The following is an 11867-nucleotide window of genomic DNA, read 5'->3' on the forward strand; positions in this document are numbered from 1 at the left end:
TGTATTATTCTGTTTTTCCAAACATCTCCTCACATCTCACAGTTACTTTGTACCTTTTTTTTTTCCTTTTAAGATTGAATCTTGCAATGTAATTCAGGTTGGCTTTGAACTGTGTAGCTTTGGATGACCTTGAAGTCATGGCCATCCTCCTACCTTAGCCTCAAAACTACTGGGATAACACGGTTGTACCACTATGACCAGCTTATTATGTGTTCTTAATTCTTTAGATCACTGACAGACATTCAAGACTTGTCCAGCATCACCTATGATCAAGACGGCTATTTTAAGGAAACCTCATACAAAACACCCAAATTAAAACACGCACCAACTAGTGCCAGTACCCCGCTAAGCCCAGGTAACCATGCCCAGGGAAGAATGGTTTTAGAAGAGAAGTTCACAGGCCTTTGCTATTTGCCGTGACTGGACATAAGTCAGGATGACTATTTTCTTCCAGAGCAAAGGTGGTTTTTAAAGAGAACTAAGCAGTTATCCCGTGGCCTGCCAGGTAGAGGTATGGTGTTGCAGACCCACCCTGCTGGAGACAGCCTACTACAAATAGAGGAAAGTTGGGTTTCAGCCTTAGAAAGAGTTGATTTCATTCCCATAGTTAAATATCCATATCTCATGAGTTGTTTTTTGTTTGCTTTCTGTTAATATTAGAGACCAAATGTTGGACTTTGTAGAACCAAGCAAGTTCTTTACCACTGAAATAGACCCACAGCACTAGACTCTTTCATGATTTTACATAAAATACAAAATTGCCCAGCCATAGTAGAAAGAAATTAGGAATTCATTCTCTCCCCCACTCAGTAAAACTAACAAACCAGTTTCCTTTATCAATTCACAGGTTTTTAACTTTTCTTTGAGAATGCAAGGAAACTAAGGCAGTAGGTTATGACCCTGAGTTTTCATTAAAAGTGGTAGTGCTGGTGCTGTGGATAATGTTTGAAGGTTAGTGTTAGGTTGCAGTAGTCAAACATTCCAGTGCACAAGCACCTCTGCAGTAACTGCAGAAACACTGGATTTTGAAAACACTACTTTCTTCCAAAACATACAGTCCTTGAATTCTGCTACCAGACATAACCAGCATAAAATATTTATATTTATTTGTTCTTAATTCTAGTAAATTTGTGGTTTAATTTCCCTTTATTTCATTTTGATAACCAAGTTTACATATGTGTGTGCGTGTGTGTGTGTGTGTGTGTGATTGTGTGTACACGTATGCCTTGAGAACCTAGAATACAGAGTTTTAGACTGGAGAAGCTGTCTCAGATTCATGGTTGTTTCAGTTATTAGCAATGTGGAAAATTCCTGACATTGTTATAGTTTTGTGGCTGTTTTGTTTACAGTGTAAAGAATTTAGACATTTACTGCCCTCTTTTCTCCTAGAGTCGATTTCTTCAGCTGCTAGTCACTATGAAGACTGCCTTGAAAATACCACATTTCATGTTAAAAGAGGATCTACATTTTGTTGGAATGGCCAAGAAGCTATGAGAACTTTGTCTGCCAAATTTACAACTGTCCGAGAGAGAGCTAAGAGCCTGGAATCACTTCTCGCTTCTTCTAAAAGCCTACCTGCCAAGCTGACTGACTCCGTAAGTGCCCGAGTCTTGTTCTACACTTTCATGAGGTCAGTCCAAAGCCCTCAGTGACTGAAAGGGCTAAGGTTTCTCCAGATTTGTTGAGAAACATGGAATGCGCTAGAATCCTCCCAGGCTTCCCTGGGCTTCCTCTCCAGAGACTGCATTGTGGAAGAGTTCCATTTTGCTTCTTGAAGCCTGCTGCTTCCTTGCGTGCTGGTTGCAGGGAGAGCTCATTTCTATCACCTTCTCCTCATGCACGTGCTCTTTCTTCTTTCTCATTCGTATTGCAGAAGTTCCGTTTTTAAAAGAAAACCACAAATTCCTGCTTAATAATGCTTATTAAAAACCTTTTAGCTGGCCAGGAGGTGATGGTGCACACCTTTAATCCCAGCACTTGGGAGGAAGAGGCAGGCTTATCTCTGAGTTTGAGGCTGGCCTAGTCTACAGAGTGAGTTCCAGGACAGCCAGGGCTGTTCCACAAAGAAACCCTGTCTCGACAAACAGAAAACCCCTAGAACTTTTGACTGACCTGCTCTACTAGTTTGATTTCTGTTTCTGAGATAAAACATTGGCCAAAACCAACTGCTGAGTTAATTTGGCCTACAGGTTATAGTCCTCCATCCAGGGAAGCCAAGGTAGGAACTCAAGGCAGTGACTTGGTGGTAAGATCTGATGCAGAAACCATGGAGAAACATTGTTGTCATGGTTACTGCTATTGCTGTAATACATACCATGACCAAAGAAATTTATAATAGGAAGAATTTAGCCAGGGGCTTGTGTACAGTTTCAGGGAGTTAGTCCATGACCATCATGGCAGGCAGGCAGGTTTGATAACTAAAGCAGTAGCTGAGATCTCACATCTGACTCACAAGTTGCAGGCAGAGAGCACAAACTGGGCCTGGCATGGGCTTTTGGACCCTCAAAGCTCACCCTAAGAGATACACACTCTTCAATAAGGCCACACCTCTTAATCCTTCCTAAACAGTCCACCAGCTAGAAACCAGATATTCAAATATATGAGCCCATGAAAGCCATTCTCATTTAAATCACAATTGTTCACTGGCTTTCTCCTTCTGGCTTGTTCAACTACTTATATAGTCTGGGCCACCTGCCTAGGGATAGCACTGCCTGCCCACAGTGGTCTAAGGCTTCCTACACCAATTAGCAATTAAGAAAATGCCTCAGACATGCCTAGAGGCAGATCTGTTGGTGGCAGTTTTTCAACTAAGGTTCCCTTTTGCTAGGTATATCAAGGTGACTATTAAAGCTAACTGTGACACCTTATAGAAGCAGACTGGTTATTTTCTTTAGTACTTAATGGAAAATTGATTGTAAATGTTTTTTTGGTATTTGGCTCACAAAAGTTCCACTTACAAGGGAGGAAGTAACTAGGAATCTTACCCTCTTACTCAGTGAACTGGTAAGAGTCTAAGGGTCAGGCGCCATATCCAACCTAAATAAGAAAGACACAGGCCCTGTCTCAAAGTTACCAATGCCTTAATGAGGAAGACAGGCCTCGTGTGATTGCTAAATGCTCAGCAGACAGAGTTGCTTCCCAGAAGAGGTGACTTGTAGAATTTGTAATTTACTGTCCAAAATAAATGGCAAGGAATGAGCTAAATGTGTCTTTTTACTCAGTGCACATATTAATTACCACATTTTGTCTTATTTTTATAGAAGAGATTGTGTATGTTGAGTGAGACTGGCTCTTCTAACGTTTCTGCGGCATTTGTAACATCAACTCATGCTACCAAGAGGAAGAGCCTACCCAGAGGTACCCTTGTTCATGTTGTCTGGTCCATAACCTCTGTTTCCATAACAACCTGCTCCAAACATCCCAAGCCTCTTAGGAAGAATCTGTACCTTATCTGATCCAAGTGTCCTTTGGAAAGGTGTCCTAGGCTAAGAGTGGCATACGTGGGATGAAAGTGGAGAGTAGAGGCCGTCAAATATTAAGGAAGCCTCTACTAAGAATGTTATGTTAGGTGCTTTCATGCTCTTAGGTTTATTTCCCCATTGAGAAAGCCTCAAGGCCCCGGAAAGCCTAGAAAACTGCCATTCAGGTCTAGGAGGGTGTTAAGTCCTTTTCCCCTTGATCTTTTTTAAGAACTGGCAGAAGCCACCTCTCAACAGCATCTTGATGAGCTTCCACCACCAGCTCAGGAGCTACTTGATGAAATTGGTAAGAAGTATTCCAGTACCCGTTTTGGACCCCTTGGCCCCTGTTGGTTATGGTTACTGACCCCATTATGATTTCTTTTTCTTAGGTATCTGTACTAGTACAAAAAGAACTATAAAGCTGTGGTTCATTGTACAGATTCAGGCTGGGCGGTGGATCCTAGCACTTGGGAAGCATAGGCAGATAGATTCAGGGTTACACACAGAGAAACCCTATCTCAGAAAACAAAAACAAAAAGGGAATGTACAAATTCAGGAAGGACAGTTTTGAATCAAGTAGTCCACAACGTGGCCAGGATAATTGGCCTATTTATTTTGTCATTTGTTACAAAAGGGTTTATGGGAAAGTCTCTAAGATAAAGTAACAAAATTCAGAAGTTTTATGGTGATGAACTAATTTTTGTCAGGTTTTTGTTTTGTTTTCATTTTTTGAGGTAGGGTCTTGCTATGTAGCTCAGACTGGTCTAGCGTGCACTTCATAGCCAGACTGGCCAATTTACTCAGTCTTTATGCCTCAGCCTCCAAATGTCCCACCACCTAGATGATAAACTCCTTTGATTAAAGGAATTTTTAAACTGGGCGGTAGTGGCACACGCCTTTAATCCTAGCGCTTGGGAGGCAGAGGCAGGTGAATTTCTGAGTTTGAGGCCAGCCTGGTCTACAGAGTGAGTTCCAGAACAGCCAGGGCTACACAGAGAAACCCTGTCTCAAAAAAACCAAAAAAAAAAAAAAAAAAAAAAAGAAATTGTTAATATCCCTTTCAATCCAAACCATATATTCCTTGGAAGTGTGTAGCCCTTATCTTTAGGAGGCCCATCTCCTCTGATCTGTGATGGTCCAGTTCTTGGTGTAAGGCCTACATAGAATTTCTCAAGGGGCACCAGTTGGTTTTCAGAATCTCTGAGGTCTGATGACTCATAAGGAATAAAGACTTAATGCTTAAAGCATGGCTATCCTCTGGACTCCTTAGCATAATCTTCAATGCCTGTCCTTTGACCCAATGAACTTGGGCAGTTATAGTACTATCACTGATTTTTTTTTTCCTTTTTGAAAAGACCTCTAGGAGTTGTCATGATATATTCTGTTTTTTTTTTTTTTTTTTTTTTTTTTTTTTGGCGCGTTCACATCCAGAGGTCTAGGCCCCTGATAGGAACCTTAAAGGGAAAGGTCTTTTAGAATTCAGGGTATAGGTGATCATTTAAGAGCAGCAAGAGAATGACCATGGCAACTCTTATAAATAAAACATTTAATTGGTGCTGTTCTGCAGTTTCAGAGGTTTAGTCCATTATCATCATGGCGGGAAGCATGGCAGCGTGCAGGTAGACATGACATCTAGTAGGAACTGAGTGTTCTACATCTTGATCAAATGCAGTCAGGAGACTCTTGTGCAGGAAGCTAGGAAGAGGTTCTCTCTGCACTGGAAGAGGGCTTGAGCATAGGACCTGAAAACCTACCCTGACACTGACACACTTCCTCCAACAAGGCTACTCCTCTTAATAGTGCCACTTCCCATGGGCCAAGCTATTCAAATAGCTACAGGTAGGAAAGGAGCAGGCCAGCACTGCCTAGACATAACTTCCTCTCCTCAAAATGAGCTTGGGTTGGCCCTGGCTGTCTCTGCTTTGCTCTGAAGAGCATTTTGAAAGAAATAAGCCTAGCAAATACAGAGCAGTCACTGAGTTTTTAGCTTATGCTTATCTTGGCCTACTGAGCATTTTATAAGGAAGCAGAAATGATAGATATTCGTGGTAAGAAAACATGACATAGGCCAGTATAGATGGAGACATCTGTGGATTGCTCTGCTACTGAGAGTATAAAGTCAGGACTAGGGGGCTGGAGAGTTGGCTCAGCAGTTACGGGTACTTACTGCTCCTGTAGAGGTCCTGGGTTTAGTTCTTTGCACCTGTGTAGTGGCTTAAAAGCATCTGTAACAGTTCAAGGGATCTGGAGCCTCTTACGATCTCTGTGGATGCAAAGTATAAATGTGGAACAAGTACACACACGCACGCGCACACACAAATAAAATTTGAAATCTTAAAATTTATTTTTAAAATCAAAGTTAGGAGTATAAACTTTAGAGCTAAGATTTCCTGAACCCAGTCTCAAATTTTCCATTTATGGAAAAGTCTCAAACTTTCCCCATTTCAGTAGCTGTGCTCCCAGGCCCCTCCTCAGCTCTGGTCTCAGTGTTGTTGTTCCTCATCTGAAAACCAGAAATAAAACCGATATAGCCTGGCAGTGGTGGCGCACGCCTTTAATCCCAGCACTCGGGAGGCAGAGGCAGGCGATTTCTGAGTTTGAGGCCAGCCTGGTCTACAGAGTGAGTTCCAGGACAGCCAGGGCTACACAGAGAAACCCTGTCTCAAAAAACCAAATACATACATACATACATACATACATACATACATACATACATACATACATAGTCAGTGTCATAGGGCTGTGGTTAGGATTGTGAACATGACTCCTAAACTGATGTACATAAATATTTAATACCTGCCACCTAGGCCTCTGTGTTACCTAGCAGCAGCAGCAGCAGCAGCAGCAGCATCTTCGTCCTTGGTGTTTTGTTTTTAAGACAGGGTCTACATGTGTAATTCTGGCTGGCCTGAAACTCACAACAGTGTGCCTGCTTTTGCCTTCTAAGTGCTTGTAGTAAAGGTGCACACTGTCACACTCAGCCTGTTTTCTTGTTTGCATTTTTACACTGTGTGTGTGTGTGTGTGTGTGTGTGTGTGTGTGTGTGTGTACATAAATGCACATTCCATAGAGCTTGTGTGGAGATCAGGACAGTTGGAAGGAGTTGTTTGTTGCCTTAACCCATCAAAACATCTCGCTAGCCCTTTGTTTGTTTGTTTGCTGTTATTGTTTTTTTGAGACAAAGTTTCATGTAATAGAGTCTAGCCTTGAACTCCATGTATATAGCCAAGGCTGACCTTTATAAGTTTCTGCTTCCACCTCCCACCTCCTGAGATACGCACCACATATCTCCTAATGTTTTGTTTTGTTTTGAGACAGGATCTCACTCTACGTCCTGGCTAGCCTAGAACTTGCTATATAATTCAGATTGGCATCAAACTTGAAGTTTTTCTGCTTGTGCCTCCTGAGTACTGAAATAGTAGGCATGTGCTACCACATCTACTATCAATCGTTTAAAAACTCTTTGTCAAATGTTTTTTGGGGCTTTCTTACTTGAAGAATTCCTTTTGAACTCAGAGTGTACTAAAGTAGTGACTTTGAAGTTTTTCAGGAGTCAGAGTCATGTAAGAGGGCGGAGTTAAACTGCCATGGTTTCAGGTTTACGAGGTTTGAGTCTGACCAGTAGTGCTTGTCTGAAGCCTGGCCTCTGAGAGCCACTGTCCTAGAAAACGGTGTGGTCTGGAAAGGGAGGGTAAGTCGCCCTCTGCTTTTGTACTGTGACAGAGCAACTGAAGCAGCAGCAGGTCTCATCCCTGGCGTCACATGAGAACACGGCACGTGATCTGAGTGTCACTAACAAGGGTAAGCTCAGACTTAGGTCTTTATGTAGTGCATCTCTTAGCAGCATAGTGGTATATGTGGGAAAGTGTGGCTTAGGTTGGGTAAAACTCCATTTTAATTCGATTCCACCAGTTAATGTCCTGTGACAAACTATTTCATTTCTGAACTTCATCTATCCTTATCTGTGAAATGGGAACAATAGTATGATACATAATAGCTCTATGCACAGTGCCTGGTACACTAAAATAATTAGCAAGTGTTAGTCCTCTGCCTTTCATAGGTCTGCTGGCCAGATGCAAGGAGACAGTATTTATAAAATGCTTTGCATACATTAAAGGAATCAGCCTCATACCATACAGATTCCTTCTGTGAAGTTCTACCTTTGTCTAGGCAGCAAAGAAGGGAAGAGTGTCCTCCAGTACAGTTGTGTGGTCTATTTTTAGAGTTGTTTGCCTCTTTTGTGTGCCTTCCTTGCTTTGCTTTGTCTAGTTCTCTGAACTTGGCACTGGCTAGGTTTCCTGTAGCTTCACCTGGCACCAGAGATCTCCCAAGACCCCAGAAGCAGCTGCTGTGAACGCTGGTGTCCTGTGGACTGCCACCTGGCCCTCTGCTCTCCTGGGAACGTGGGGCTGCTGCATCACAGAAAGACCTGATGGCCTTGATTTTTACAATTCCTTTCAAAGGATGCTCTTAAGCGTTTTTCACTTTAATAAAGTTAGCTCTCTCCATTGCTTTAGATAAGAAGCATTTGGAAGAACAAGAAACCAACAGTAGTAAAGACAGCAGTTTTCTTTCCAGCAGAGAAATTCAGGATCTGGAAGATACAGAGAGGTAACAAAAAACAAACTAGACTTTTGAAAGGATTTAAAAATTGTGTTTGTATATATTAGTTTTTATTATATTAACAAATTAGAAGGAACAGAATAATATTTTTCTTTATTCTCTTCTCTTCATTGCTCTTCATTTTGTTTTATATTAGCATGTATTAATTATGTAGAGTAAGTCTCGGGGTGTTTTCATACAGGTGTACAATGTGTTTTTTATCAAGTGTGCCTCCCACTGCCCTCTCTCGTTTTTTCTCTCTCTCTCTAGTTCCCTTCTTCCCTCCTGTCTTTTGTGGAGGGTGTGTGACCTAATGAGTGTCAGTAGGGTTTCTCACAGAAGTGTGGGTGAGGGGTTACTTATAAGACCCGAACACTTCACCAGTGGCTGCACCACTGAAGAGCCCATCTCTCCTCCCCAGCAATCATTAACTGTCTAGAGATCCACAGGGCAGGATGGGAGCTGGTGAGCCCCTTCCACCTAGTTGTTTATACTTTGTGATTAAAATACATGTAATATTTAATCACTTTTCCTAACAAATTTAAAATGTACAGCCCAATGTTAATTATATAGTTACTATCCATGATGGTTAACTTAAAAGTTTTTGAAATATTTTTGTTTGTTTTTCCTTCTTTTCTTTCCTTTTCTCTTTTCTTTTCTTTCTTTCTCTCTTTCTTTCTTTCTTTCTTTCTTTCTTTCTTCCTTCCTTCCTTCCTTCCTTCCTTCCTTCCTTCCTTTCTTTCTTTCTTCCTCTCTTTCTTTTTTTCTTTTTTTTTTTTTTGAGACAGGTTCTTACTATATAGCTCTGACTGCTCTGGAACTCACTATTTAAATGTAATTTGACATGTGAAAGGAAAACACAGAGCGTTTTTCCTAGTATAATGATATCCAAGTTCTATCCACTTTTCTGCAAGTGTCATAATTTCATTCTTTTAAAAATTGTGTGTGTGTGTGTGTGTGTGTGTGTGTGTTGTGTGTGTGTGTGTGTGAGAGTAAATGAGTATGTTTATACATGTCACATACCACAGTGTTCTTGGGAAAGTCAGGGAAGAACTTGGGGGTGTTAGTTCTCTCCTTCTACGCTGTGGGTCCTAAGGACTGAACTCCCTAGTCAGGCTTGAGTGGAAGATGTTTCCCTGCTGAGCCATCTTACTGGGCCTTGTTCCTTTTCACAGAATGTATACTTAGCACTTCTTTTGTTTGAGACAGGGTCTGACACTGTTTCCTAGGCTGTATTTGAACTTGTGCCTGTTGTGGTAATTTCTTACCCCAATAAACCCATATGAAAACACACACAACTGAATTATTACAAGTGTCTTAGTTAGGGTTTTACTGCTGAGAACAGATACCATGACCAAGGCAAGTCTTATAAAAGACAACATTTAATTGGGGCTGGCTTACAGGGTCAGTTCAGTATCATCAAAGCAGGAATATGGAAGCCTCCAGGCAGGCATGATGCCGGAGGAACTGAGAGTTCTACATCTTCATCTGAAGGCTGAGAGTGGAAGACTGACTTTCAGGCAGCTAGGGTGAGGGTCTTAAAGTCCACACCCACAGTGACACACCTACTCTAACAAGGCCACACCTACTCCAACAGGTACATGCCTTCTAATAGTGCCACTCCCTGGGCCAACCATATACAAACCATTGCATAAGTTATATGCCTAGTTTGGGCAGATCTATCACTATACGTGATATACTCCTTGTTAGTGGCAGCCTCTCTTGAGAAAGCAGAATTAACATCAAAATACAAACAGTACCAGGGTAACCCACAACATATGCCAGGCCTCCTGCCTTAACCTCTGGACTGTTGAGGCTATAGGCATGTTCCATAATGCTGGGCTTCATGGTTTTTTCCTGGTTTATCTGTTGATGGAACTGTAGGCTGGTTTTGAGGTCTTGCTTTCAATTTTTAAAAGATTTATTATTTATTAGTTTTTGTGTGTATGTATGTGTGCCAGTGTATGTACATCAGTGTATGTGTATATGTATATGTGCCAGTGTATGTACCTCAGTGTGTGCTTGCCAGTGTATATACATCATTGTGTGTGCGTGCGTGCGTGCATCCGCCAGTGTATGTACATCATGTGCAGTCAGGTGTCTGAAGAAGTCAGAAGAGAAAGTTACATAGGGGTTCTGAGAACTAAACTCAGGTCCTCTCTAAGAGCATTAGTGCTCTTAACTCCTAAGCAATCTTTCCACTCCCTTGCCTTCAGTTATTTTGATATATACCCAGAAATGATATTTCTAGATCATATGGTAAATCTATTTTTAATTTTTTTAAGTAATCATTGCACTGATTTCCATAGCAGCTGCACCATTCTGTGCTCCCATCTACACTACACAAGGGTTCCACTCTCTCCTCGCCTTTGCCACTTGTTATTTCTAATATTGGCCAGGACTAGGAAGAGGCGAGTTTTACATCCTTGAACACAACCTGAAGGGTTTTTTTTTTTTTTTTTTTTTAAGATTTATTTATTTATTATATGTAAGTACACTGTAGCTGTCCTCAGACACTCCAGAAGAGGGCGTCAGATCTTGTTACAGATGGTTATGAGCCACCATGTGGTTGCTGGGATTTGAACTCTGGACCTTCGGAAGAGCAGTCGGGTGCTCTTACCCACTGAGCCATCTCACCAGCCCCTGAAGGGTTTTTTAATGATTTATTTTATGACAACACACACACACACACACACACACACACACACACACACGTGTTCTACTTGAGTGTATGTTTGTGGACCATATGCATGCCCAAGGCCTGCAGAGTGCAGAAAAGGATATTGAATCTTCTGGAGCCACAGTCACAGATGGCTGTGAGGTGTCATGTGGGCGTTGGGAATTGAACCCAGGTCCTCTGGAAGAGCTGCAAAAGTCCTTAACTGCTGAGCTGTCTATAGTGGTTTGAAGAAGAATGGCTTCCAGGCCAGGCAGTGGTGGTGCGCCAGGCAGTGGTGGTGCACGCCTTTAATCCCAGCACTTGAGAGGCAGAGGCAGGCGGATTTCTGAGTTTGAGGCCAGCCTGGTCTACAGAGTGAGTTCCAGGACAGCCAGGGCTACACAGAGAAACCCTGTCTCGGAAAGCCCCTCTCCCCCCCCCCCCCACCAAAAGAAAAAGAAGACTGGCTTCCCTAGCCGCATATGTGTGAATGCTTGGTCAATAGAGAGTGCACTGTTTTTAGGAGGTGTGGCCTTGTTGGAGAAAGTGTGTCAATTGGGGTGAGCTCTGAGGGTTCAGAAACCCAGGACAGGCTCAGTGGTCTTTGTGGATCCAGATGTAGAACTCTCAGCTACTCTTCTCCAGCACCATATATACCTGCCTGCCACCATGCCTCCCACCATAATGATAATGGACTGAACCTTTGAAACTCTAATCAAGCCCCAATTAAATGCTTTCTTTTATAAGAGTTGTGGTCACGGTGCCTCTTTACAGCAATAGAACACTGAATAAGACACTCTCTTTTTGGTTTAGGTAATATTTTAATGCAATAAAAGAAGAGATTGAAGTTGGGACTAGAGAGATGGCTCAGAAGAGCACTCTGGTTCCATTCCCAGCATTCCACATGGCAGTTCACAACAATCTGTAACTTAGTTCCAGGAGATTTGTCACGCTCACACAGTCATATATGCAAGCAAAACACTAATGCCATATAAAAAAAATAAGAAAGAATAATAAAAAAGTTGAAGCCGGGCGTGGTGGCACATGCCTTTAATCCCAGCACTTGGGAGGCAGAGGCAGGCGGATTTCTGAGTTTGAGGCCTGCCTGGTCTACAGAGTGAGTTCCAGGACAGCCAGGGCTACAC

At 42.2% G+C, this 11867-nt stretch overlaps 1 protein-coding gene across 9 annotated transcripts in view; it reads left to right on the forward strand.

The window, feature by feature from the left end:
• Positions 1 to 11867, forward strand: part of Tex14 (testis expressed gene 14) — a 150811-nt gene that overhangs the window by 130293 nt on the left and 8651 nt on the right. For 6 of the 9 annotated variants that reach the window (XM_011249327.3, XM_017314856.2, NM_031386.2 and 3 more), the window contains 6 exons: positions 228 to 355; positions 1390 to 1595; positions 3261 to 3357; positions 3691 to 3765; positions 7185 to 7262; positions 7979 to 8072. In XM_011249327.3, the coding sequence (XP_011247629.1) occupies positions 228 to 355; positions 1390 to 1595; positions 3261 to 3357; positions 3691 to 3765; positions 7185 to 7262; positions 7979 to 8072 (678 nt within the window). The remainder of the gene's footprint in view (positions 1 to 227; positions 356 to 1389; positions 1596 to 3260; positions 3358 to 3690; positions 3766 to 7184; positions 7263 to 7978; positions 8073 to 11867) is intronic. The other 3 variants (XR_001780081.2, XM_017314857.2, XM_017314855.2) reach the window with 2 other exon arrangements.

Source organism: Mus musculus, chromosome 11, assembly GCF_000001635.26.
Source record: "Mus musculus strain C57BL/6J chromosome 11, GRCm38.p6 C57BL/6J".
Classification (NCBI taxonomy): Eukaryota; Metazoa; Chordata; class Mammalia; order Rodentia; family Muridae; genus Mus; species Mus musculus.